The sequence below is a fragment of the Malus sylvestris genome, chromosome 6 (genome assembly GCF_916048215.2).
Source record: "Malus sylvestris chromosome 6, drMalSylv7.2, whole genome shotgun sequence".
In the NCBI taxonomy this organism is placed as follows: domain Eukaryota; kingdom Viridiplantae; phylum Streptophyta; class Magnoliopsida; order Rosales; family Rosaceae; genus Malus; species Malus sylvestris.
Window position 1 is genome coordinate 4778751 of NC_062265.1, and position 27671 is coordinate 4806421.

Here is a 27671-nt window from a genome sequence, read left to right on the forward strand (position 1 = left end):
CTCAAATTTTCTCTTATTTTGTTTACGGATTATTAAATAAGTTAGCATGTTGATTAAAAACAAATAAACGAGTCGTTAATTCAATTCCTGCTCAATTCCGTTCTCCTTATTTTGATTACAAACTAGTAAAATATTTAATTATGAAACAAATGAACGGACGGCTTCATTGTAATTTGGAAGCCAATGGCCCCATAGAGAGCATCTACAGACCCAACTGACACCCGTTTCATTTGCTCGAGGAATCTCCAAGTCAACATCGTTGACAACCATCCACCCGTCACTTCAGCTCAATTCCAACCGTCCACTCTTCCATCTCACACGCGCTTCTTCCCCGACGCGAATCCGCATCTTTCCCCGTAGAATATGCCACGTGTGCACCGACCCCTCCTCCCCTCTGTACTAACCGCGGTTACGTTATCCATCCCCTACCTTACTAACCCTAGTCGAATCTATATATATCCACACTTCTTTCTCTCTCCTCCCCGTTCAATCTCTCTCTCTTCCCTCTGCAATTATCATTTCTTCGAAGCTCTAAAACAACGAAGAAACTACCAAATTAGGGTTTCGTGTTCGGAGCTCGGGATTTGTATCCGCGGATTACATGAGCGTTTTGTATAGCATTCTGTGGATTCGTTGCGTTGCGATTCAATGGCGGAGCGGAGGTTCGGCGTAGGCTATGCTTTGGCGCCCAAGAAGCAGCGGAGCTTCATTCAAGAATCGCTCGTCAACCTCGCCAAATCGCGCGGCATCGATCTCGTTCGGATCGACACTGACCGCTCGCTGGCGGATCAGGGTCCCTTCGACTGCGTGCTGCACAAGCTCTACGGCGACGACTGGAAGCGGCAGCTGGCGGAGTTTAGGGTCAAGAACCCTAATGCGGTGATACTCGACGCGCCGGAGGCGATCGAGCGCCTGCACAATCGGATTTCCATGTTGCAGGTGGTTTCGGAGCTGAAAATCGAGCACGAGAGCAACACGTTTGGGATTCCGAAGCAGATTGTGATATACGACAAGGAAACGCTGTTTGATCGCCAGGCGTGGGAGGGTCTGAAGTTTCCGGTGATTGCGAAGCCGCTGGTGGCGGACGGCAGCGCCAAGTCGCACAAAATGGCCTTGGTTTTCAACCATGACGGTCTGGACAACCTCAAACCCCCAATTGTGCTTCAAGAGTTTGTGAACCATGGCGGCGTCATATTCAAGGTGTATGTGGTTGGAGGGTATGTGAAATGCGTGAAGCGTAAGTCGCTTCCGGATGTTTCCGAAGAAGAGAAATTAGGGAGCTTGGATGGCTTGATGTCGTTCTCGCAGATATCGAATCTTGCAAACAATGAGAGGACTGATGACAAGTATTATAAAATGATGCAGCTGGACGACACTGAGATGCCGCCGCAGAGTTTCATCACTGATATTGCAAGAGGCTTGCAGCAGGCAATGAAGTTGAACTTGTTTAACTTTGATGTGATCCGGGATGCAAGGTTTGGCAACCGCTACTTGATAATCGACATTAATTACTTTCCTGGGTACGCCAAGATGCCTGGCTATGAGACTCTGTTGACGGACTTCTTTTGTGACATTGTGCAAAAGAAAGAGAAAGATGGGTTGGAGAGCACTGGTTTGGATAGTTACGAGGTTCTTAGTTGCGACGATGAAGTGAGGAAAATTGTAAGTTGTGATGGGGATGATGGGGGTGACCTTAACATAGAAGAGGAGAACCCAATTCAAGTTTAAGGGCGGTGTGGCCTCTTAGTCCGATGGTTGGGGGGCAGTTTTTCGGTGATTCGTGGACGAAGATGAGCTGCACATTAGGTTTAGATAGCAGTTGGGGTACAATGCTGAACTGAGTAGGTTGGTTCTTGGTTTTAGCTTTAACTTCTTGACAACAAGATGACATGACGTTCAGCGTCTATCGTGTATATTCCATCCACCAATGCTCCGGAGAAGGTACTTCTCGAAATACTGTGCTGAAGTTTTAGCCTTTTTAGGAAAGTCAAGATGTAATCTGAGGCTTTAAAGTCTTTCCTTTCCTGGAAACTGTTTTAGTTTGTGCCATAGGCACCTTTTTAGTTAATGGATTTTGGCCTTTTTGTTAATGATTTTTTCATTTTTATTCTTTTATGCTTTTTAGTCTCTGTTGAATTTATTGAATTTGTGATACTTTTTCCCCTGTTCTTGAAGTAATTTATTCTTCTGTTATTTTAATATGGCTTGAATGAATTGCATTAAGGTACTTTGTATCTCAAATTTTATCAGGAAACATTTAACACAGTAACTTTCTTTATAATCCATGTTTCGTTGTGTATGTTGGAATCCTCATAATCCAAAAATGGGAAAAAGGAGATATCTCATGAAAAGTTCCTTTTCATAAACCATAACTTGGAAAGTTGGAATTTAGGATTAGAGCCTCTTTTATATCAATACATTGTTATTTCTGTATTTGGGTAGTGATCCATGGTCTTTATCATGCTAGCTGAGAAATGGAAAGTGCCTGAAGTTATTAGTTATTAAACTCTTCCTTTTTATTTGAAATGTGGGTGTTATTGGACAAATAGGATAAAAGAAATGGTTGTTGCCCTATGTTTTACTTTGTTTGTTGGCAAGAAGCATTTTCAGTTGATTCGATTTATTCTGTTACTTTCTGATCAAACTTCTTGTCATATATATGCCGCTTTTTATTAATTATTATTAGGCGTGTAGTGTTTTGTCGTATGTTTTGGAAGGTTATTTAAGACTCAGTTCATATAGTGTATCTTGGTGCTTTGATTTTACTAGTAATAAAGTGCTATCCCAGATTGCTTTTTAAGGTTTCGTGTCTACTTCAGAGTGTTGAACTCTGAAAAGCACACGTCTAGTTGTATTGACATAAGATTTAGTTGTTTTTGGATAACGTAGAATGCTAGAATCAGAATGCAGTAGGGTTCTGATTATTTCTTTGATTTATGAGTTATAGGGTTAGGAAATAGATAAGAATCATCAGATGGTTGTTGAAACAAAGTGGATCCAGGATGAAATAAGTTTCTATGTGGGATCTGTTTCTATTCGCTAACAGTCAGTCTGTGTATTGATTTTGCATGTCAATAGAAGAGGGGTTGACCCTCGTGTTGTTTTGGTGTGTTGTTATTAGTAATGGTTTCTCGTTGTCTTGTCCCAATATACCATGTCGTTTATATGTAAGTAGTTTATAGGTTTGACACTAATTCCCCTGGTGGCTTCTACTCATGTTAGTTCTGACTTTTAACTGTGTTGTATAAGCACCATGTGCTGGCTCGTAAAATTTTCATGTTTTCCATCAGTTGATAGGCTAATAGAATATCCAACTGTAGAAGCACCGTATGCTCGTTGTCTCTAGGATTCCTACACGTGTTTGCTAGCTGTCCAAAGTTCAGAATTGTGAGCGTTTCCCACAGTGCAACGTAGCTAAAGAAGAGATTGGGTCTAGCAAAGCGACTAGGTTGCACAGGAACAATCTTATGTCATTTCGCCTCTCCGGTTACCCTCTTTCAAATACAAAAAGAGACATTACTGTTACCGGGCAAGTGCAAAGCCACATTGATTGATAAAATAATAGTGGTTTATAAGTGAAATGGAAAAGTTGGAATGCGATTGAGTTTCTGTAGTCAACAGCAAACATATTAAATCCTTTGCAAAAATATATCAAAAGTATATCCAATTGTTCTCCAATTGGCTTACTTCCTTTGCTTGAAATCCATGCTTCACCCCGCTCTACAGTTCCGCCCAAATGGGCTATATGACAGCACAGTTGAGAAATTAACGATGGTAGGGTTAATTCTTTTCAGTGAGCTTGTAGCACAACTGGTTTCTCTAGCACTCATTGCCCTGGCCAATTCCATGACCCATCCTTTGCTTCTCTAAGCTGAGTATTCTTACCATATTTCTAGCCTATTATAGGAGAAGTTATCCGTCTGTATCTTAAGTCTCTGTATCCTTTTTCCGAGAAGATTGGTGAACTAAAGCTCTAGGTGTCAGTTAGTTTGGGGAGATTGATGCAGGATGCATACTTCTCAGAATGGTGCCTTTTAAGGATCTGGATATGCATTTGACATGATGTGTTCTGGATTCTTCTGGGTGATATCCAAATACTTCACGAACATTTTCGCTTTGGAGATTAGAGTAACGTTTTTTGGGACTTTTCCTATGCAAACATAGGAACAATTTATGACTTTTATTTTGAAGTGTTCATAAATAAATAATTATGAGATTGAATGCTTTACTACCCCATGCGGAAATAGAAAGTTTTAGAATGGTAAGAAAAAGAAAAACAGCTTGTTTTCTGTTTGACAAACTTATAGTTTGCCCCCAAGTTATGTTTTGATTCCATTATATCTGCAGAGTTGGCGGAAGGTTTCCACTTTGCCTTTTTTTCTTTCTTTTTCCACTTTGCCTTTTTTTTCTTTCTTTTAGTTCTTTGTTCAGTTAGTTATTAGTTTCTTGTTTAAGGCACTCTTCTTGTAAGGTGATTAAGTGTTGATCTGTGAAGGATAGAATAACCTCTGCATATTCCGTCGTTAGGTTGTATATGTATAGCTACTGTGAGTTTTCATGAAATGCATCTTTGCTACTCCTTTGAATGTTTGTGCGTTGCATAATTTTGTGGGCTTATCGTAAAGGTCATGATTTATGTGATAGTGTTTATAGGAATTAATCCTTCGAGAATACTGTCCTTTATTAGATGTAAAACTTAAGCCAAGTTTGGTATTTGATGGGGAAAGGTAGAAGTTAATTTTTCTGGCTGCCACCGCAACTTTGAATTTGCTGTTGTATCTTGGTTTAGCGTTACCAAATGTGGAATAGTGGCGGGGGATATGAATCTCTTTCAGTCTTCCATTGAGATCGAATTCTGTTTAGGTAGCAGAGCGTTATTGAGGGACCCAAGTTCAAGTCATTTGGGGAATTAACATGGAGCAGTTTCAGTCTTTCTGTGTTCTGGTGTTTCTATTCCAATATGATTCTGCAGTGGAGTAATTGATTTTGATTTATATATGTTACAGTGGCAATGCCGGTTTGTCATTTCTATGCAGTCTTTAGATATTTGCTTGGGTCATTTTCCGCGGCGTGTCGTTTGAGTTTGGATTAGATATTCCAAGTTTCATGAGGAAACTTTTGAGGAAATGGAATAATGTTTTCAGGACCTTGGTTGTTCCTGTTTATCTTGTAAAGGAGAGGGAGGACAACAAAACCAGGGTGGCAATAGAATTCTTTGGAGTCGTTCAAATTCCCGAAGTATTCGTTTGCAGTGTGTGATCTGAAAAATTCCTGTATCCATTCCGGTCACTCTCTGCTCTCTGCATTTGGCCACCATGTCTTTGAGGTGTCTCCTCCTAGTTTTGAGTGTCATGTTTTTTTTTTAATTTTTTTAATTTTTTTAATTTTGTCCGACCTCGACCTCTCCGGTAGAGCCTTTTTCATTTGGGTGTTGATTAGCATGCTTGTGATTGGGGTTTCGACCCCTTTCCACCAAAACTAAACAATAAAACCTTCTTGCATCATGAATAAGCACCTTTTTGTTTTGAGGGTCCAACCGGAGCTTAAAATCTTGGTTTGGTTGTAACCTATATTCATTCTAAGCCAGGGACGGAGTCAGAAATTTCTTCTAGTATGGGCAACCGAAAACAACTAAGAAAACTTTATTATAGTATGGTTATATGCAATGTGATATTAAGGATGGTTTCAAATGATGATGTATCACAATTCTAGTGTTACAAAAATTTCAATATAGTAGTGGAAAATGGTAAAGTGATGAGAAAAATATAAATACATGATAAGCGAGAAAGGGTTTTTTCGGTTTGAATGACAGAACAAGAGTACTATTGCTCATATAATATTTGATATGGAGTATAAGTAGAATGAATGTATGTTGGATATTAGATATAATTATTTTCTTCAAAGATAACCCGTGTATATTATATAATTGTAGTTTGCAACTAAACAAACTAATTACTTGAGTGGGAGCATTTGCCCCCTGTGAGCCTTCATTGGCTTCGTCCATGTTCTAAGCAACATGAAATAGGGATGGCAATGGGGTGGAGCGAGGCCGGTGTGCCACCTCCATCACCCACCTCCATTGGTGATTTTTCCTCTGCAACTGTCTACTTTTAAGGTGATTCTTCGTCCCCACCTCCGCTGCAATAGTACTTCCAAACTCGCATCCCTTGACCTACGCATTTTGTTATGTTGATCAAATGACAATTGGATTTTTTTTTTGTGAAATTGATAGAAATGAGTCATTTTTTAAAGTTAGGGACCAAAATATGATTTTTGGAATATGCACACAACATGGACAACAATGGTAATCGAGGATTGCTGAGCTGCTGAAGAAGACGAAGGAGTTAAGGAGGTGCCTCCATGAAGGAGGAGAGTGGGACCCATTATTGGATGTAGCGGAACTTGTGCAAGAGTCAATTGAAAAGAGTGAGTTGCTAGTGAGCTGCTAGGCGAGAGGAGGAGGAGAGATCGAATCATTTGACAGAGAAAGGCATTTCACCATATGGGTTTTGATATAAAAGCCACACATTGCAAAAGGTAAAAAAACACAAGGCCTAACAAGAGGGAAAAAAAAGCACAAGCTTTCCTTCAAATGGTAGAAAACCATGAAATGGGTAACTCTAGATTTGGCCACGAGGGATGGGGTCGAACGCGTTGGGAGGTGGCGGAAGCCAGGTGACGTTGTTGTCGAAGCCAATATGGGTGCCATGTCTCCTTTCTTGCACTTTGCTTTTGTCTCCTTTCCATGTGACATGCCCTAATACCGGTGTTCGAAGGACAATGGGATGGCCGACACCCGAGGGTGACACAAACCATTTTATGAATGCATATGCCGAGAACATGAGAAGCATGCATATAAATTTCGCGCGTAACTACGCAATGTAATATTCAAATACAACCTTATCAAAATAATATAATAAGTTCAACTGCCAACAAAATAAATAGTGATGCATGACATGTACAGAGCATACTACTAATTCAGAATACAAGCGGAAGATGTAACAGAAAGTGCTATTACAAGAATGTCCAAGCAAAGAGAAGGACACAAAGTCACTGGTATGGGAATGCCTTGTAGCTCGGATTGTATGCCTCATTCTTACGTCCTGAGGGTGTGCAAAACAAAACATGAGTGGACCAAGTTGATATATAAGTAATATTGAAATAGTTATTCATCAACGTACTACCCCCTAAAGTTTAAGAAAACTTAATAGTATAATATGTAATAGGTTTTCTGAAAACCCTAGTGTGCTATAAAACCTTTCATAAAACATATATCATTTAAAGTGTGCTTAGTAGTGGTATCAAAACCACCTGAAGGCAGTATCCTTCACTCGTAGGCCTTACATCACTCGACCGAAGCCATATAAGGGTATGAATCGCCTGTAGGCAGGACTAAATCTTCATTCGCTCAAAAGTAGTATCATTCGTCAGTAGGCAGTATTATTTGCCTGTAGGCAGATCGTATGAGTAACCACTAAATAAGCACGAAAAAACATGAACATAATATTTCCAATATATATATATATATATATATATATATATATATCTCAACGGAGCTCAATAGTTCAAACATCATATCTTAAATCATATTCATGAATATCTCGATAAGCATAAATCCAGTGAAGCATGGTATTTCATAAAGCGTAAAACCAATTTACTCATAAACGTTTCATAAAACATAGCCATTAAATCATGCTTTTTATGTATGCATTTCTAATAGTAAAATCATGCATTTTGGAAGGGGTCCACTCATAAATACTCCGTTGTCGAAGAGTCGTGCAAACTAGGGTGGACGGAAACACCACTAACAAACGCACCTAAGCACATAAAGGGACCAATTAATAAAACCATACTAAAACGATTGAATTTCAGGAAATATACGTCATAAACAGATTCAGGATGTCGAAAAACCTAAGGGGGAACCTCGGGTACCCCCACGCGCTACCATGGGGTGGCAGCCCGGAAGGCCACACTCCGAGTTGGGTCGTCGAAAGTTGGCTGAAAAATTGGCCGGCCAAGATAGGTGCCCACGCGCAGGCCCACACGCGGACCCATGCATTGCATAAGATTTGGGATTCAACCGGGTTGGGTCGGATCTAGGTTCTGGGCTTGGGTAGCATAGCTGGGCCGGGTTGCATTTTGGTTTGGATCTAGGTTTAGGGAAATCGGGTTGGGTCGACCCGGTTTTAGGCTGTGGGTTGGCCGGTTTCTGGGTAGAACTTTAAACACTCATAACTTCTTTATTACTTAACCAAATCGAGTGATTCAAAAATGAAAATCATAGTTCTCCACAAGATGAATATAATGGTACCTTGCACGATGGCTAACTCACTGTGGTTTGGCCGAAAAACACCTTGAAAGTGGTAGTGCTCGTCGAAAAACTGGGAAAAGCTTACTTTGAGCTATTTCTGCGTTTAACATGTGTGTACAACTTAAAAAAAGTTTTGATCTAACCTTCAAATATTCCAAGGGTTTCTAGAAGCTTACCTATGCCGTCAAAGTTTTGAAAGCCACCGGAGCTCATCGGGGGAGGTGTGTACCATGGCTGTTACGGTGGAGTTCCAAGTTTTGGTCTGAGGTACTTGAAGCCTCTTAGTCTAGGTGATGAGCTTGGGGTTGATGTTGCTAAGTTCAGAGAGGAGAGTGAGAGCTTGCAGGGAAAGAGAAGGTTCACTGGTGAGAGTTAGAAAGAATGAGAGAAAGTGATGGGGAGTGAGATAGAGAGAGAGAAAGAGCGACTGAGTTATAAAAGGGAAGTAAGAAAATCTAAAAAGGTGGCCAGGGGGGGGGGCGCTATCCGAATAGGGTAAGGCTAAGGGGACAAGAATCCTAAGTGGGTCCTATTGGTTCACAATTTAAGAATGCATAAGACGAAACACAAAATATCCGAAAATGTTTGACATTCGATTGTAGAATCTTCGTTATACATTCAATTTCGAATTTTTTCACGCCTACGCATTCGTGGCGATGAGTACGATACGAATAAATTAACTAAGATAAGACTGCGCATTTCGATGAGATGGTCAACGAAAGTCAACACAAGGGTACAATGGTAATTTCATAAGTCCGTTAATATGAAAATACAACAAATTAGGGACGGGGTTTCACACCATGTCACTCTAGTTCTCTCTAATTTTTATTTTTAATTTATAATGAACCAAAGTTTTGTTCTTCCCTCATTGCAATTGCCAAATTTTCATTCCTGGAAATAAATGAAGAAAGTGAAAGAAGTGATATGGAGTTGAAAATTTTCCCATGCCCCCTTCAAGTAGTCATCATTTTATGTGATTGTTACTTCAAGTCTTTATCTGGCAGAAGGGGGAGAACGATAGACTGAGCAGGTTGCAGAAGAGAGAGTGAAGAGAAAAAGGAAGAAAGAAATCTTGTTTTGCATGAACATGTTAAAAATACACACTTATACAACGTATGTACACTATATGTACACGTTATGCATATGACATGTATATGATATGCTCACAGATCTGAGCCCAACCAAAAAACTCAGAGCTTATATATATCTCTTTTCGAAATTAGAAAAATGACGCAATGAGCTGTGAGTTTTTACAATTAATATGTGGGTATTTTCGTCATTTTGTTTTTGTGCATGGTGAATGTGGAGTGTACATGGTTAGTTTGTCCTATTTTGATCCTAAGAACAAGAAAACGGTCCATTTGTGTCAATTTTCCTTTTTTTTGGGCCAAATTGAAATAGGATAATTTAATAATTGACACCCTATATTTTGTTGACTTTAACTGATTTTTTATTTTTAATTTTAAAATCCTTATTTGTCTTAATATAAAATGACTATTAGACCTTGAATATTATCTTTTAAATAAAGTTTTATGCCCAAAACACACCCCACAAGTCCATCGTTTACACGATTCAATTTGGTATGTTGAAATAGTTGTGATATTCAGCAGTACATGATCGATATAGTTGTGATATTTAAGCAGTACATGATTGAGCATGAAGAACTTGTATATATGTAGAACATGCATACACTTCAAAATTGTTTTATTTATTTTATTCCAATCTTTCCAAACTGTAGAATTACCCTTTTACGCTCTTTAGTTCTCTGATTATTATTATTATTATTTTAAGGCCTTTACGAAACCTAATACCCAAAAATTCCCAAAAACCTAAATCCTAAATTGACAAAACCCTAGATGTGCAGAAGAGAATAAACAAATAAAAAGTTTTCTGAGCATTTTCTTTTCGTACTAAAGACAAAGACGAATTTCTGATGACCATTTTGTGAATGAGTAGTCTGGACAACTTAAGTGGGTGTATTGAGCCAATGTCTAGTTTAAAAAGAATTCGTGCGATGTTTAATTGATGTGTAGTCAACAAATTGGGAAGTGATGACAATAAACAACCCTATGTATAAACTAAATCCCTTTCCATCTTGTTATTTGATTCTTGAAATACTCCCATCAAGTATTATACCTTCTGTCATCACCTTCGTATGTGTATATGTTACGAAAGCAATGTAACAAACCAAAATTCAACTACGCAAATACAGTGACTAATACACACTTGGTATGTATACAATGATATTTTGAGCTAAGGGTTCGAAAATTTAGGTTAAGCCATACAATGAACAAATCATCATTTTTAGGTATCAAACCACTTGCTATGAGAATCGAACTTACCGCCTTTCATTTACTTATGTAGAGAAAATATCATTCAATAATACGATTGTAAATTCGTTAGATGATCACAATTTGGATGCTTAAGTACAAATTAATATTTTGTATTCAGATCACACTATGGATTATTAAACAAGCGGATTTCAATTCAAAAGATGAAATTTTTTTTAGGTTTATTTTTTTGTGACAAAGATCAAACTTTTCTCGTTGATAAAAAAAAAATGTCAATATATCTCTTAACATCGTATTGATTTTTAGTGACTGTATTTTGAGACCCCAAACATAAAGATGATGCTAAGTCTGTCTAATTAGTATTTAAAACATTAAAGTAAATCGTTATCCCAATGTGGCAATTTAGTTTTAAAAATTATTAGGTGGTTTAGTTGGGAACTTGGTAAATGGATTTTGCGCCAGTCAATACCTTGTATTAAACGGAAATAATCTTACCTAATGAGTAGCAATTTAACTACTAATCTGACTTTTAGTGACTGTTCACATAAATATGCATGGAGTATTAATAATTAATCAGTGAAAACACCGATAATTCCTTCCCTTGCTTTATTCATCAGCTGATCTTACACTCGGAGATCCCTTCGACAGCAACATACACATACATCTCTGACTTTGGCATGCAACAATATCCACGGTCAAAGCCTTAATTAATTAATTCTCTCATATTATGGAACATAAGTTTAATTTCTAACGAAATACTGCATCAATCTTCTTCTTCTTCTTCTTCCCCTCCTCTCTCTCCCTGTGTGTTTACAGGCAACAAATAGAGTGCTACTGAGACTATATATATGTAGGAAATGAAATTACGGTAGTGAACTACTATATATATTCAATAGAAAAAAAAATTGAACAATACTTTACGTAGAAGTTTACAAGAATTTGGAGGTAATTAATCTTCTCACATAGGTGCCGAATACATAAAAATATATGTATATGAGTTGAGAATTCAGAAGCCACATCAAGCAATAACCAATCCGAAAAAATAAACCTTATTAACGAATAATGAATGCAGAAATAATTTTTCTGTCCGAAGTTGAAAAGTTTCTTCAAATTTGAAAGGCTGTAAGAGCCAGAGAGATCACGATGAAGGAATTTATGAAATTGATCTGCAAAACAGAAAGAAAAATGTAAACTTTAGTTTATAAGGAGGCAAATGCACCGGGTGAACAGTTTCTAGATTAATTATTACGAATTTTATTTTATCTCAAAGAATAAAGAGGAAAGATTCAATACTCAATGTAACATGAAAGTAATGAAGCGAAAGATTTGAGAGGATATTAATCTGCAAGAACATACTCTAGAATATCTTTCCAGTAGGATTCACTTGTTTCATCATCCATGAGTTTCTCCCAAGCATCAAAGATGGCCGTGCGCGCAGGTGCAGCAGGACCACTCATGCTTATTTCCATTTGGTTCGCTGCTGAAGGAGAAGTCCCAGGATATACTGATGATGATGAAACTAATGCAGGAAGTGGGTGGTTTTTGGTCTGCACATATATATCATCATAGCAGCAACTACTGCTCATGTTCTCCTGATCAGGACTGTTGCTACTAATAACTCCTTGTGCACCAAACCCACCTTCAAATCCTTCTAACGAGTTAGAAATCGCGTGGAAGCCATCGACTATATCAGCCTGCTGGTTCCATTCTTGACCACTTAGCATGGTACTTGCTCCACTCACATGTCCTCCTCCAAACGGATTAAGAATGTGAGAACCAAAAAGACTACTAGAAGGGTTCATCAAGTCTACATTATAATTATTAGGAGGAACACTACTATTACTTGTCCTCACGACCGGCATCATGTATAAATGTTGAAGTAACTGCATTTTGGTAAGTTCGGCAGCACCTGCTGCTGCTTTCAGCTTCAGGGCATTGTCCCAAGGACTAGTCATCTTGTTCGAGTTGCCAACAAGTGCCACACTGAGCAACCTTGAAAGGTCGAGGAGCTGATTGAGGTCAGTCCTTGGCCTGTGGGTGTTTGGATCAATCCCCATGTGCAGGAGCTTCTTTCTCAGTTGGGTGTTCCAATAGTTCTTGATTTCGTTATCGGTTCTCCCTGGAAGATGAGTTGCAATCTTTGACCACCTGAAAGAACAAGCGAAGTACACCTTTAATTAATTAGTTTCACAAATTTTTCTAGAGGAAACTTAATTTTATGTGTGAATTGTGATGGATGGAGAAAGTTAATTAGCATACTTGTTTCCAAGAACTGAATGAAGATTGATGATAACTCTTTCTTCCTCTTCGGAGAACTTTCCTCTCTTAATATCAGGCCTCAGGTAATTTGTCCACCTTAATCTGCAACTCTTGCCACACCTGTTGAGGCCAGCAAGCTTGGGGAGAGCTCTCCAGCTTCCATGGCCATTTCTGCTAATATAATCCATCAATTTTGCATCTTCTTCGGTTGTCCAGGGACCTTTCTTCAAACTGCTCTCTTCATCACAACAAGGGGCTCTAACCATTGTGCTAATATTAACACACAAATATATCCAAATTCAAGACGATGAAATTAAAGTCGGAAAAAGGTATGAAGATTGATTGATTCTAGGATTAGTTTTGGACCTATATATTTCTGAGACATGCTGATTTTATAGGTGTAAGGAAGATGTAATTCAAAGAGTGATGTCATTTCATTCTTTTCCTCGTTAGGATATATTTCTTAGCTCCCTGAAACAAGTAATGACGATTGACGAAGAAGCAATCTAGAAAGTTATAAACCATTTAGATGGCGCCATAGTTAACAGGATTAGGTAGTGCATGTGTCATCAAATGAGACAGTAAATTTGGTTGACAAATTTTCGTGAAGCCACGGGTCAGATTTCCATTGGATATAGAATGCCCTACGATTCAAGGTTCGGAGTGTGTTTATGTTTTGTGACAATGAAACTAAAAGGTACGCGACATGAAGAAAAGCAGATGAAAAATATACAGATTGTGTTCTACTTGAGAAGATGTGCTGTCGTTGACTGTTGTTGGCCACATAGTGAACAAGTATTTGAATTGAGATGGCAAAGATACCAAAAATTGGACATTTTTTTTTTGTGGAATTGTAGTGTCCAATATATTTACCGTGGTTCCGATATATGCTGATCTCAGTGTGATAACATTACAACTTTCATTAGGAATTACCCAAGGAAAACAGAATACTGCAGCATGTCCATATATATATAAGCCTTTCCATCATTCCATATTTTGCTTGGAATTGTAACTTGCACTCTGAAGAATGTCAAGGATGCTTCTGATGCTATTCATAAACAATTAAGATGAACTATTAGCTCTCAGGTCAAATTCAAGTGAAAAGTCGATCTGCAGAATGTTAAACTCCATTAGTGACTTTTATGGTTACATCTGGAATTTTAATTAGTACTATCACCTGTTGTTTTGTACCAAACAAGTTGTTCATGGTTAATGTGTAATCAAATAATTAAAGCTGAAAAATAAATCCAGTAAGGAATATTTCTTGGATCGATCAAGTTATGCAGCGTCAGTGTTTAATTAGTATTTCAGTTTATACCATTTTGATCACTGACTGAAACATTTTCAGTCTTGGTATTAAGTACATTGATAATATATATTCTTGTTTACGAGATTTAATTCGTGACACTGGACTGACATGCTGCTTATCATATTAAAGGATTGGAAGATGTATTACTATTTGAATTGCTGAAAATTAAATTCAAATATTTGATTACATAACTTATGATGTTTGATCTATTTGTCATCTTCTTATTTCATCACGTGTTATATTTATGTGTGCGTGTAGGGATGTAATCTCTGACATATATATCCTCTTCAGTGTGGGAGATTATACATATGGATGTTGAGTCAGGCATAACCTCATTACTAGGTAATAAAATTAAGCTGCTTAGTTTATATTATTATTCTTCAATTTATTATCTTAATCTTCATATATGACTCATCCTAATGGTCATCATTTTTGTAATTGTCCTACTAATTTAACATAAAATTATTGACTTAATTAAAATCTTGTTCAAAAATATGCAGCAGTCCCCAACTGCTCTCCCAAAATCTTACCATTGCTTAGTAGATCACCCATTTACCAAATATTCTCCTCAATCTTCCTTGGACCGAAAACATACATTATTGATCTCATTCAGTTTACCACATTACGTTTTGAATTTTCATTCATTCAAACTCAACATGTATGTATGGCATACGTACGCGATTAGAAGATCAATCTTGTATCAAGATGTTGATTAGTGAGTAGATTAAAGATGTTAGGCATTCATACTGCTAAGAAATCTGACATCAAATTTACAATAATGTACGTACCTACCAAGGAATGACTGCAATATTCTTTCGAAAAAATTATATTTAGTTATGCTCTTGGGGTATAAAGTTTTGCGATGAGATTTCATATTTTCAACATCAAATTGTCATTCTTCTCAGTTATTGCCCGCATAACCCGTAATTATCATTTACATTTTACATGCAAGTTAACTGGTATATCAATATTTTCTTTTACTCCAGCAGATTTTGCTTAAAAATTGTTCAGATTAGCTTATCATTTACACCATGAATAAAAGTTAACTGGTATCAAATTGCTATGATTCTCTATTTGCTCCCCTTGAACAACTAAACGACCTTAGTTGTCTACCCTTCTTTAGAAGAATAAATTAAAAAGAAGTTAGTTAAATTCTGGTGATACTAAAAACAAGAATATGTATCATCGAGTACACACGCATTCAGTGCACATAGCCTTTGCTCAAATTCCAAATAAAATAAAATAGGTTGGACTGCATTGTAAAAAGGTATGTAATACGTTTGACATTCACAAAATTAATGTTTGACATTTGTCATTTGGTACAAAGTTACAAACAAGATATATATCTAAGAAGTTGGTTTTGACTTTTGCATGCAACGGCATGGTAGCTATGGCTCAAGGTATTTTGTATATTCAAAGATGCCTCATCGATCTCACTGGTCAAATTAAGGATTAATACGTATAGAAAAGGACAGTAAGATATGCTAGACCTCGAGTTCAACTTTTCTTACCTCATTCGCTTCCTTCACAAGGCTGTCGATTGATGGGATGAAACCCTAAGCAAGAAAACTGTAGAAACAGATTGACAGATGAGTTGAATTTTGAAACCCAGGATTCAACATGCATCAACCTATATGTTGACCTTTACACGATAAGCTAGATCATCATGTACAAATCTTCCAAGTGGGATAATTTACTTTATAAACTTGGTTTCCTAAGATTAAAATCTTTGACTTTTATTTGATACGACTGAGATTAACCCACGCATTTCGTTTTCACAAAAAAAAAAAAAAAGTTTGGAAAAAAAGACTAATTAAACAAGAAAAAGAGATCACTCATGTCGTTTTTCCATGGAACAACACAAAATTTCCTACTTTCTCTTTTGTTGCTAAACTACACAAAAGTTTTTTGTGTCTCAAAGGTGGGATCATTTGTATTTAAACGGCAAAGTTTTAATAAGTTGAATAGTACTGGACAAGAATTTTTAAGACAACATCTAATCAATTATCGTTTGATAGATTCAATGAATTTTAAGTACACTAATGTGGTATAAATATATGATCTCTTTAGTATTACTCTTATATAAAACGAGTAAAGATTAATTTTCTAAAATGAGTATTGTGGAGCAAAAAATAATCAAGAAAATCATGAAGGCGACACGTGGACTTTTGGGTAAAAAAGATAAAATTACTCTCGAGACACACCGGGATTCCCACACGCATGCAACGGACAATAACGGCACAATTGAGGTCAAATGTGATCAAAATGGTATTCTTTTAAACCCTCTCATAACTCCTCATCAAATCCTCACCCACAAGGTAACTCCCAATCATCATTTTCAAATTAGGATTAATTGCCAGAATCAATTGATTAATTGCCAAACTAATTGCAAGATATTATTTTACATAATATCTTGCAATCAATCCCACAAATCAACCAAATGTGTCAGGTCCCAATTCTCCTAATAGGGCCGGCCACACCCCTATATATATAATAGCGGAGCCATGAATTATTTGGTGGGTGGGCTAAACTAAAATTATTACTAGGAGATCAAATGGTTAAATTTTTTTGTTACTTACATAAAGTTACACAATAAAAAGCCTGAAAGTAATAATTTAAAGTACAAAAATTTAACTATGAATAAAGCAAGTTTCAACTAGATTTAACAAAGAAAACATTTGAAGTTGCAACTTATAGTAGAAAAAAACATACATCATCAATCTTGTCATAACAACTTAACAAATAAAAGAAAGGTACCTATTCAAGTTGTGCCCTTCGATCCTTAATGGAATTGAAATCCTTTGTTATTTCTTCTGAATCAATCTTTTCGGCAAGCTCTTTTTCAATGTACACAACCATTGAATCTGCTAGAAATTCACTCTCCATCTTGTTGTGAAGTCTTGTTTTAATAAGATTCATTGCTGAAAAAGCTCGTTCAGTAGTTGCTGTAGAAACGGGAAGAGTCAATACAAGTCGAATTAACCTATTAATTAAATAGTACCTTTCGGATCTCTTTGTTTCAACTAATCCCTAACATAATTTAGAAGTAGTAGACATTTTTTGAAACACAGGATGATGTGGTACGTCCGATTCATAGATTTTTAACTCACATCTCAATGTATGTAGCTCTTTTTCAGTGAAATCCAGAGGATAAAATTTCTGTGCAAGCTTGCAAATGTGATCAATGTTGAACGCCTTAAAAGCTTCTCTTGGTTCTAAAGCTGAACTAAGAATAAGAAGTTCCATTGACAAGAACGACCAGTTCCTACTTTGTATTGAGCATTCATATCAGGCATATCAACGTCATATTTCTTGCAGAATAAACTCACTTTATCAATAAAGGTAGCCCAACCATCCAATCGCAACTTCTGAAGGACATCTTTTGTAGTAGTGACTAGGTTTATAGCATTCAGAATGTCTTGTGACTTATTTTGCAGTTCGCGGCAAATGATATCAATGATTCCCATGATCTCCTGCAATAGATGCAAGATGAAAGTAAATTCAAAAGATCTAATTGCATTATAAACACCGGTAGCTTCCCCACGCAAAGAGTGTGTAGAAGATTTATCATTCTTTATGTTCTCAAGTACTATACAAGACACGTCGTACATATGTATCAAGTCACACATTGAATCATAATGAGAACCCCAACGAGTAGCTCCAGGTCGATGTATAGTACCGATTTGATTAGGCCCTCTTCCCGTCTTAAGTTCACCAGCACCCACCATCTCTTCAATGTTCACTATGTGTGCAACCTGCAGCTGAGTATGACGCTTTGGAGAAGTAGTAATAACATTTACAATTGAACCTAATGCTGAAAAGAATAACCAGATAACAACTACTTATTTTGATGCTGCAACTAATGCTAATTGCAGTTGATGAGCAAAACAATGCACATAATAAGCAGATGAACACTCTTTAATAAATAAAGATTGTAGCCCATTCCACTGATCTCGCATATTACTCGCACCATCATAGCCTTGACCTCGTAACTTGTTTATAGGCAACTCATGGAAAACAAGGACTTTTTTTTATCTCCCTGTGAAGTGTTGGTGCAGTAGTGTCTTTAACCCACACAATATCTAAAAACTGTTCTCGTAGAAAACCATCATTATCAACAAATCTTAAAATAATGGCCATTTGCTCTCTGTGAGCAGTATCATGTGCTTCATCAACAAGAATACAAAAAACACTATCCCCGACTTCTTCATGAATTTTTTTTTGTACTATGTTGGCAAGAATATTTAAAACTCCTTTTGGATCATCGGTGAGGAATATTTGACATTTTTGGTGCATTTTCTAAAACAACTGCAACCACCTTATCATTAAACTTGGCTGTATGCTTTACCAATTCAATAAAATTCCCACGATTTTTTGAACCCACTGATTCATCATGTTCTTTAAAAGGACATGCTTGAAATGTAAGCCATCGAACACACTCAATAGTAGTCTTGAGTCGCAACTGATTCTTCAAAATTTCTTCTTTGGATTGTCGATTAATAACCTTGTCAACATGCTGAGATGGATTCATCAATTCCTCTACACGCAAAACACAAGTATTATGTAATGAAGATGGACCTCCAATATGAGAAAGAAACATACAATTTTTTCCGTCATTAACTCTTTTCCAATTGTTAAACCTATCAACAGTTAGTGCTGGACGACTTGCTGGACCAATCCCAAAAAGAAAGCATGGGAAACAATATACTCTATCTGTTGTCGGAGAATATTCTAACCATGGAATTTGTAAGAATACTGAAATTGACGATATTGTGATCCAAACCGAGACCTAGGATACTCAAGAACTTTCGGTCGGTAAGGCCCAGCTTTGACATAAGCACGTCGAACTTCATCTTGTTGATTAATAGGATACTCATGTATTTGAATCCGTTTCCATGGGTCTCGTTCCAATTCCAAAGAAGCATCATCAAAAGCTTTTTCTTGAGGTTCAATTGTATTAGATGTTTGGTGAGAATCATGAGGCTGCTTAGTTGATATTGGTGCGTTATTATTAGATGCAGAAGGTATACCACTCTAATTTATCACCATCATCTTTTTTTTTAAAGAATGAATTAATAGTTCTTAACCTCTTCATTGAACGTTAACCTAACACATTGAACAACGATAATACAAGTTTATATAATAAATTATATTTCTAAGAAATCTATTAGACTATTAGAAAAAATATATTCAACTTGAAATTGAATTTTTAAAGTATGATTGTACGAACTCTTAAAATTAAAGCAATAAACAAATAAAATCATCAAGACATAAGAATAAAGTGGTCAAAAACTTACCTATTGATGAGAAAAATCAATAAACTTTCTCACTTGTATGCTTGGTTTGTGTGAACTGGAACTGCAGATGACAGAACATAGGCTTTTTGAACTGAAAAGTGAAATAAGATCATTGTTGTACCCCAAAAGTTGGAAAAAAATAATAAACTACTTCTAGGAAACCTAAAATAATAAAATAATAAATCTACTTTTTAAAACCGGATGACTTTTCCTAGGAAACCTAAACTAATCACTATAAACTACTCCCTATAAACTAATCAAATAAAAAGACTTATTGAGACGTGTGTGTCAATGTGTGTACAATTTGAAATATAATAATAATAAATTTTGATATCGATTAAAGTAAATAATTTATTTAATATTTACTAACTCTTACTTTTTCTAAAAGTAGTCCTATTTTTTAAAACTTTTACTTATTGGGTGGGCTATAACAATTAAAAATAATATAACAGTCTAAATTATTAGTATTTTTAACCTTAAACAACAAAAACTCTCCCTATGCTAGAGCCCACCCTAGCCTTGTTACTGCCTCATCCGTTGTATATATAGCCACTCATTTCCTCCCAAAACCTAGGTCCAATTCTCTTTTAAAAATTCTCTAAACACTTTCTCTCAAATTCTAACTTTGGCATCAGAGATTTTTCAGCCAAAGCCCCCCATTCATCATGGGCGCGTGAGGCTTTTGGCCTTGATCTTAGGTGTTAATTGTTTTGCAGATGCATTTTCGTCCAAGAAGAAGAAGACGAAAATTTGCATCCATAAATTGGTGCTTTCATTGAAAGTCTTGATTTACACGCTCGTAGAAGACTCTGGCATTCAAGGTTTCTAATTTTTTGTTCATTCGTAGATTTTTCGTACGTTCTTATTTCTAGAATTTTTTTTATACAAAAGTTCTTTAAATAAACGTAAAAGAAAAGTACAATAACAATAGATTTGGAAACCACGACGAATGGAAATTCCAACGTTCAAGAATTTGGACCACGGCGATCCATAAAGCTCAACACAATGATGAGTAGGGCAGCACCACCGCCACGGGCCACCACCATAACAACCACTGTGGTAGTAGCCACGACAGCAACCCTCGGTGAGCCCACTGTTCACGGTGAGCAAGTCACCTCGCAGCAACAGGCCCAAGCCCGTGCCACAAGGTAGCCTGCCCAAATTGAGTAGGCCATGGCCCAAAAGGCGCAAGCCTTGAAAGCAGCCCAGCTTGCTGCCACTTTAGCAGCCCAGGCCCAAGAGTAAGCCCAGGCCTAGATGCCAACAGTCGAAACCTGGCACGCCCAGGCCCACGCCATGGAGCAGCACCAAGCCCAGGTCTGCACCGTACAGCAGCCGGCCCAAGCCATGCCGAGGAGGAAGCAGGCCCAGTGCCCACACAGAGCAGCCCATGACAACAGCCCAATTCGAGATCCAACCCACTTATGTGGCCTAACCCACTCATGTGAGGTCCCAAGTAACCCAAATCAGTCCAAGATCGGTTCAACCATCCCGGCTCCAAATTTCTGGGCCGACGAATGAACATGGGGCATTTTCACCTCATTTCTCCATAGATTTGACAAATCCCAACTTAAACCTCACGCCTGGAATCCATTACACTTCCACTACTCAAGGAGATGTATACCATCCAAGCTCTTCCACTCCAAATGGTGAACGACACTTGTCTTGACAAGTAATAGAGTTGACAAGTGACGTTGCGCAGCAGACTACCTTGGTGAATCAGCTCTTGCAGCGTGCCCCAGACGAGGTGTCCCGAAGTAAGATAAAGGTAGACGACAAACCTTTCCAGCAGCATCCGGGTAAGCAACCACTTGACTAGTCATGAACCAAGTGTTTTGACAGTGTACATTACCGATTGGGCCTCTGAGATAGCGTATACTCTCGTCTTAGCGTGCACTTTCGATTAGGCCCATGGACAAGCATACATTCACGGTTAGGGCCACATTCTGATAATCAACATGAGCAACCTCCACCTCACATTAGAATGTTCATTCGTGGCTAGGCCCGTAAGGAGCAACCTCCACCTCACACGGTTGGGACAACACTACCAGGCGAAATGTTCATTCGCGACTAGGCCCGTAAGGAGCATCCTCCACCTCACATCGGAATAGGCAACACCACGGATGGAGAGAAGTACTCGCTCAATCCAGCTCAAGTTCAACCGACATCTTGCAAGTAATTCGCTCGCCTGCTAGGAACGTACCACATGTACCGCAACAGCGACATAGACGAGCCAAACACATGGAAGGGAAGCCTAGACCAACAGGTCACTACTGGGGGCAGCCGGAAGCTCTATTGCCCCATTAGAGGAAAATTCAGGAAGAAGTTGAAAAGCTTCTGACCAAACAATTGCGTGATTTCCAGCGCAACGAAGTTACCGACGAGGCGCTCCGACAAGACATGACCAACATAAGGGGGTCACCATTCATTGACTAAATCAAGCAGATGGGACTATCCCATATAGATTGTTGGATACAAAGATTACTTCTATTTTGACAAACTGAACAACTCAGCCTAATGGCGTGCCAAGGGCAAACGAGTACCAGAAGGACACACTAGCCCAACTACTAAGAACCAAGGGCAGGTCTTGTTCTCAACATTCTAAATGATTCAATATTGAAGCAGCACATCACCAGTAGCTGAGCATCATGGACCTAGTGTTCCAATTCCACCTGTTGCACACAACCTGGCCCAAGCCAGCCTCAACATTGTGCTTACAATCATGCCTACTTGCTCCACTGCTTTTGGCAGCCTTTGATCTTACATCACTAGTCCCAGCATTGCTGATCTTGCCCTGTGGCTCTTAATCGCTCCGACTAAGCCCAAGGCACTCCAAACTTCAAAGCATCCAACTACGGAGCAAAAGACAAGGCTTTATTAGTAGCCTCTGCTAGCGAAAGACTTAACGGTGAAGAAGCTTACAAATCCATTCAGATTCTTAGTTGATCACCAACCGAGCCTCAGAATGGCACACGACGAAACATCTAACCATGTCGTAGTATTGGAAAAAAGTCTGGGAGCAGCTCGCTGTGCTTCCCATTTACACCCTTACACAGGTTCCACAAGCAGTTCGAAGTCTCAAATAGATTGCTGAACAAGACCTCACAATTTAAGGATTATTTCAGTTGTCTAGCAGTCTAGCTTTTGTTAGCTACCCTTAAGACAACGACTTCCATGTTCTTTAGTACAAGAGGGTAAACTAATCCCCCAACACCCATTTTGGTAAGCTTTTCAGTGCGAGAGGATAAACTAATTGCTCTCCAGTGCGAGAGGTTAAAATAATTGCTCTCCAGTGCAAGAGGGTAAAACAATTCCCCGACACCCATATGATCTACTCTGCGAGAGGTTAAACTAATTGCTCTCCAATGCGATAGGGTAAACCAATTCCCCGACACCCACATGGGTCTGCTCTCTAGTGGGAGATGTTAAACTAATTGTTTTCCAGTGCGATAGGGTAAACTAATTCCCCGACACCCATCTAGGTAAGGTCTCCAGAACGAGAGGATAAACCAATTCCTCGACACCCATCTGGGTAAGCTCTCCAGTGCGGGAAGGCCACATAACTCAAATGATAGAATACTTGAAGACTAGCTAAGCAACAAATGGTTAGGGGACATCAGCCACTTTGCACTCAACAGTTCGCTCATTCGACACTTCATCTTTAGCAACTCCGATCTTGGCAGCTTCATCTTTGATTACGCTATCTATGACAGCTGAGAAATCAAACCGTGGCCTATACCACGCCACTTCCCCGGCTTATGCCGAGCCAGTCCTTGACATCAGTCAAGCCGAGCAGCACAAGTAGTGGCCTCAACCACACCACCTCCTTGGTCCTTACCAGCCGACGTGCCGCACCACTCCGACGGCTGCCCTATGGCAACACCTCCCAAGAAGAAGAAAAGGAAAATTAAGTTTTTCTTACATCGATGTAGTGCGGAGAAGACAAAGAAATCAACGGAAAACGGCTCTTTGCACGGGCAAGCAAAGAAGAGTGCTAAGGGAGGGGGAACAAATATCCTCTAGCTTTTTCTCTTTCTTGTAAGGATAAATAATTGCCCTCTGAAGTTGATTTAATCCTCTACTTGAGGTAGGCTTAAATAGGCTTTGGATGCGATTTATTTCCTTTTCCTAGAAGAATCTAATTCCAAGTTTAAGTGGGAATCTGCATCAAAGTTGGAGATCTCTACACCTGTTGCCCTTTCTTGCCAACATCCCAACAGGTGTGGGGGCATTTGTTGAGCAAAAAATAATCAAGAAAATCACGGAGGTGACACGTGGACTTTTGGGTGAAAAAGACAAAATTACCCTTAAGGCACATCGGGATTCCCACGCGCATGCAACAGACAATAACGGCACAATCGAGGTCAAAGGTGATCAAAATGGTATTCTTTTAAACCCTCTAATCACTCCTCATCAAATCCTCACCCACAAGGTAACTCTCAATCATTATTTTCAAATTAGGATTAATTGCCAAAATAAATTGATTAATTTCCTAATTAATTGATTAATTGCCAAACTAATTGCAAGATATTATTTTACTTAATATCTTGCAATCAATCTCACAAATCAACCAAATGTGGCCAGTCCCAATTTTCCTAATAGGGCCAGCCACACCCCTATATAGAGCCACTCATTTTCTCCCAAAACATAGGTCCAATTCTCTTCTAAAAATTCTCTAAACGCTTTCTCTCAAATTCTAACTTTGGCATCAAAGACTCTTCGGCCAAAGCCCCCCTCCCAATTCATCATGAGCGCGTGAGGCTCTTGGCCTTGATCTTAGGTGTTAATTGTTTTGCAGGTACATTTTTGTCTAAGAAGAAGAAGACAAAAATTTGCATCCACAAGTATGTTATAAAAAAGAGTGCTAATTTTTACACACTCATTTTAACTTCCTTCACCCTACTTCTATTTTTATTTATTTTTAATAATTTTTTCATCATTTGAACTTTCACTTATGTCCTTGAATCCGTTTGAACATTTTTTTTTTGTCCGTTTAAACATTTGACCACCATTTTTTTAACAAACATGCTTCCAACTTTCCCCTGTTGATGTCACTTAGTACTATAGTTTAGTGACATTCCTCTTCACTTGTAAGTTAGAGGTCTTAGGTTCGATTCTCGCCAAAGGTGAATTTGAACCATATTAATGCTAGCCCATTGTGAGGCTAATCCTCATCTTCCCTAGTATAGATAATATCGTTTGTTCAAGATATGGACTTTCAATATATTGTAAATACATTATTCTAAATAATAAATATAGCACTTTTTGGGTTAGTCTAGGGTATATTGAATTAAAAAATGGTATTGGTACCAATTAATTTGGATGTTAATAAACGACTCTTCCTTGATTTTAGAGAATTTTATCCTCCAAAAGTGAAAATGACCAAAATGCCCCAGCAGAAAAAGAGTTGACTCGGTTTACCTTTGAGTTCGTGACACGTATGACCTATTATTAGTGTATTCTTTTAGTACTCGACGATATGACCACGTGAGCATAAGTAGAACAAAATTTGAAGTTTAAACAAAGATTCTACGGAACTTTAAAGTTCAAGGGCATTATTGTAATTTCACAAGAATTATGGACACTTCCATATGGTCGTTGGGTCCTAACCCCAATCCCGATCGTACCATTCTAACGTCCATTTTGGAATGAATAAGGCAATCTTGACCATACAATGACAATTTGATCTGCCAGCTCAAGATGGTTATCGAAATGGGTCCTAAGCGGACCTAATGGCTGGAGTCCTAAAGGCCCGGCCGAAATGCACACATGTAGGTTTCCCATGTCATGTTCAATCACTCTCCATTCAAATCCCATCGAATCCCAATCAGATCTCAACTGCCGATTACAACTGCTAATCCCTCAACACACCATGCCTCTGACCCCAACTGCTCTGACATTTCAGACCATTGTCAAAGGCTCCAAAGATAGGTTATGGATGCTTATAAATAGGTGCATTGACTTCTCATAACGGGTGAAACACTTCTTCCCTACTCAGAACACTCTACTTACCTTATTTCCTAAATACTGACTTGATCGTCAAAGCACCTATGCTAGAACCACCCCTAAAGCCTGGTTTTATGATCCCTTCTTTATTTATGTTATTCCAGACTCACTCCGACTACTAAACCACATGCCTTGAACTTGATCCAACAAAACCTAATGGATCGTACACTATTTAAGGTAGGGATTGAAGAATACAAACAGAGTTGAGTAAACACAATTAAATGGTTTAATTGACTATAGTGAGAATTAATTAAGACGTTAACTAATTAAACGAATAAGTTCGTATTAGACCTTGAGTTAGTTTTGGGCTTCAAGGACGAATGGGCTTCAAACCGTCAAACCCATTAACTTAGGTTGTATGACAACTTAAAATCGACAGGGCCAAAATCCCAATGACTCTATATAGGCCAGCCATAGAGAGAGGAGTGCTAGGCTTTTATTTAAATGACTGACCTAGAGGAACTATATAAAGTATGTTATCGCCTAGCCTCATTTAGGCCTTTGTTTGGAGAAATATTTCCCTCTTAGGTCACTCATCTCCTCTTCACAGCTTACCTTAGTGTAGAGAAATTAGAGGTTCCCTCTTTTGGGAACTTTGGAGATTCTATTCTACCATTCAAATCCAATGAGCTTGGGAGCAAAGTATATCATGGAATGAAGACCCTCCCTGGGGTGATTAGCCTTTGCACATGCAAAGAGGAATCTACAAAGGTATATATGAAATTTTGTCCCTTTTCTTGTAGATTTGGGTTGATTCTTGGTTCACCAAAACCAGGCTTTGAATTTCATAGGTAAAAGATCGATTTTTTTTTAGTTCATGTTAACTAATTTCCGCATTTAAGCTTGCTGTAAGATGCATGAGATACCTACAAGTTGGGATTCTAAGCTTGCTAGGACTTCAGTACTTGATGACCACGAGGCCTGACTTGTTGTGTGTTGTTAACTAGGTCTGTCAATTCATATAGCACTCTCCAAAGAATACACATTGGACAACTATGGAACGAATATTAAGAAAACTAAAGGCTACTTATTATCATGTTCTTGTAAATAAACCTGGTTTAATGTAGCTTACTGCATTTTAGATGCATACTATATAGGAGATCCAGCATGACGCATTCAACTAGATGATTTTGTGTTTATTTTGGAAAGAACCTTATGTCCTAGAGTCCCAAAAAATGTAACATAGTAGACAGATCATGTACTGTCTGATGTAAAATTTAGAGTAGCCTAAAATGAAGTGCATTGGATTAGCCACTAATTCTCCCATCTCCAAAAAAAAAAACAAAAAAATGCAGCAGCCACTTAAAATATAGAAGGAAGCGAACGCCAATCTTCTGGGCTTTTTCTCTTCCCTCCCTGCCGATTTGTTCCAAAGTTATCCGGAGAGTCCACCATTGATTAGACAAATAAAGGCTGAGGAGTTGTAACTTCTGAAAATAGCATTAGAATCCCAACTTTTGTTAAAGTCCCACATCGGTGGGGTGAAAAGAAACCAAGGGGTTTAAATAGTATTACCCTACTTTAATTAATACCGAGGTCTTTTGTGGTAAAACCCCACACTTGACGGATTGGGCAGGTGGTTAAGTTGGGGACAATGTAGTGTTGTTAGAGTGGGACGGGCTTGGCGATCCAAAAATTCAACATGGTATCAGAGCCCACAGTTTGGGCCCGTGCAAGCCAATGAGCTTGTGTGCAAGCCAACAAGCTTGTCACCCATAAGGAAACAAGTTTGAACTCTTAATATAGAGACGACCGCTGAGTTCCATTGAAAACAAGTGGGTCAAACGTGAGCCGACCTTTGAGTTTCAATTACCGATGTGGATCTTCATGTGTAAACTACTAAATGGGGTTATACGTGAGGGGAAGTGTTAAAATCCCACATCGGTGGAGTGAAAAGAAACCAAGGGGTTTAAATAGTATTTCCTTACTTTAACTAATACCAAGATCTTTTCTGCCCGGTGATCCAAAAATCCAACAACTTTATCATGTATTAAACTCATCGGTTTTATTTGAGAAAATAAAACACAAGTTTGGACTCCATACTTCTTGTTGGAGGAGAATCCCGATTGAGGATCTCAGTTTTTCATTCAAGAAGGAAGCATTTAGAAGTTGATTATTACACTGTCAGAGAGAAAGTTGTTTGTGGGGAGTTATCTGTCAACTTCATTTGTCTGGAAGCAATAAGAAAAACCAACTCA

General features: G+C 38.2%; 2 protein-coding genes across 3 annotated transcripts; one reads left to right on the forward strand and one right to left on the reverse strand.

Annotated features, from left to right (window-relative positions):
• The first annotated feature begins 465 nt into the window (after positions 1-465).
• Positions 466-2090, forward strand: LOC126625087 (inositol-tetrakisphosphate 1-kinase 1-like). Its single transcript, XM_050294155.1, has one exon. The coding sequence runs from the start codon at positions 649-651 to the stop codon at positions 1726-1728; it is 1080 nt and encodes a 359-aa protein (XP_050150112.1). The 5' UTR covers positions 466-648; the 3' UTR covers positions 1729-2090.
• Positions 2091-11417: 9327 nt separating this feature from the next.
• LOC126625088 (transcription factor MYB39-like) lies at positions 11418-13198 on the reverse strand. Of its 2 annotated transcripts, XM_050294157.1 has the most exons (3): positions 12862-13198; positions 11959-12750; positions 11418-11768 (listed from the first exon to the last, which is right to left on the reverse strand). In XM_050294157.1, the coding sequence occupies exons 1-3, from the start codon at positions 13125-13127 to the stop codon at positions 11756-11758; spliced, it is 1071 nt and encodes a 356-aa protein (XP_050150114.1). In that variant the 5' UTR covers positions 13128-13198; the 3' UTR covers positions 11418-11755. The 2 variants fall into 2 exon arrangements, with proteins under 2 accessions (XP_050150114.1, XP_050150113.1); XM_050294156.1 differs by having other exon boundaries at positions 11418-12750.
• Positions 13199-27671: the final 14473 nt, after the last annotated feature.

What these genes read in the sequence shown, in the direction of transcription:
- LOC126625087 (XM_050294155.1), top strand. Translation starts at nt 649, where the DNA reads ATGGCGGAGCGGAGGTTCGGCGTAGGCTATGCTTTGGCGCCCAAGAAG.
- LOC126625088 (XM_050294156.1), bottom strand. Translation starts at nt 13,127, where the DNA reads ATGGTTAGAGCCCCTTGTTGTGATGAAGAGAGCAGTTTGAAGAAAGGT. An exon ending in CATTCAGTTCTTGGAAACAA is followed by an intron (nt 12,751 to 12,861) that starts GTATGCTAATTA and finishes TTGTTCTTTCAG; the next exon opens with GTGGTCAAAGATTGCAACTC.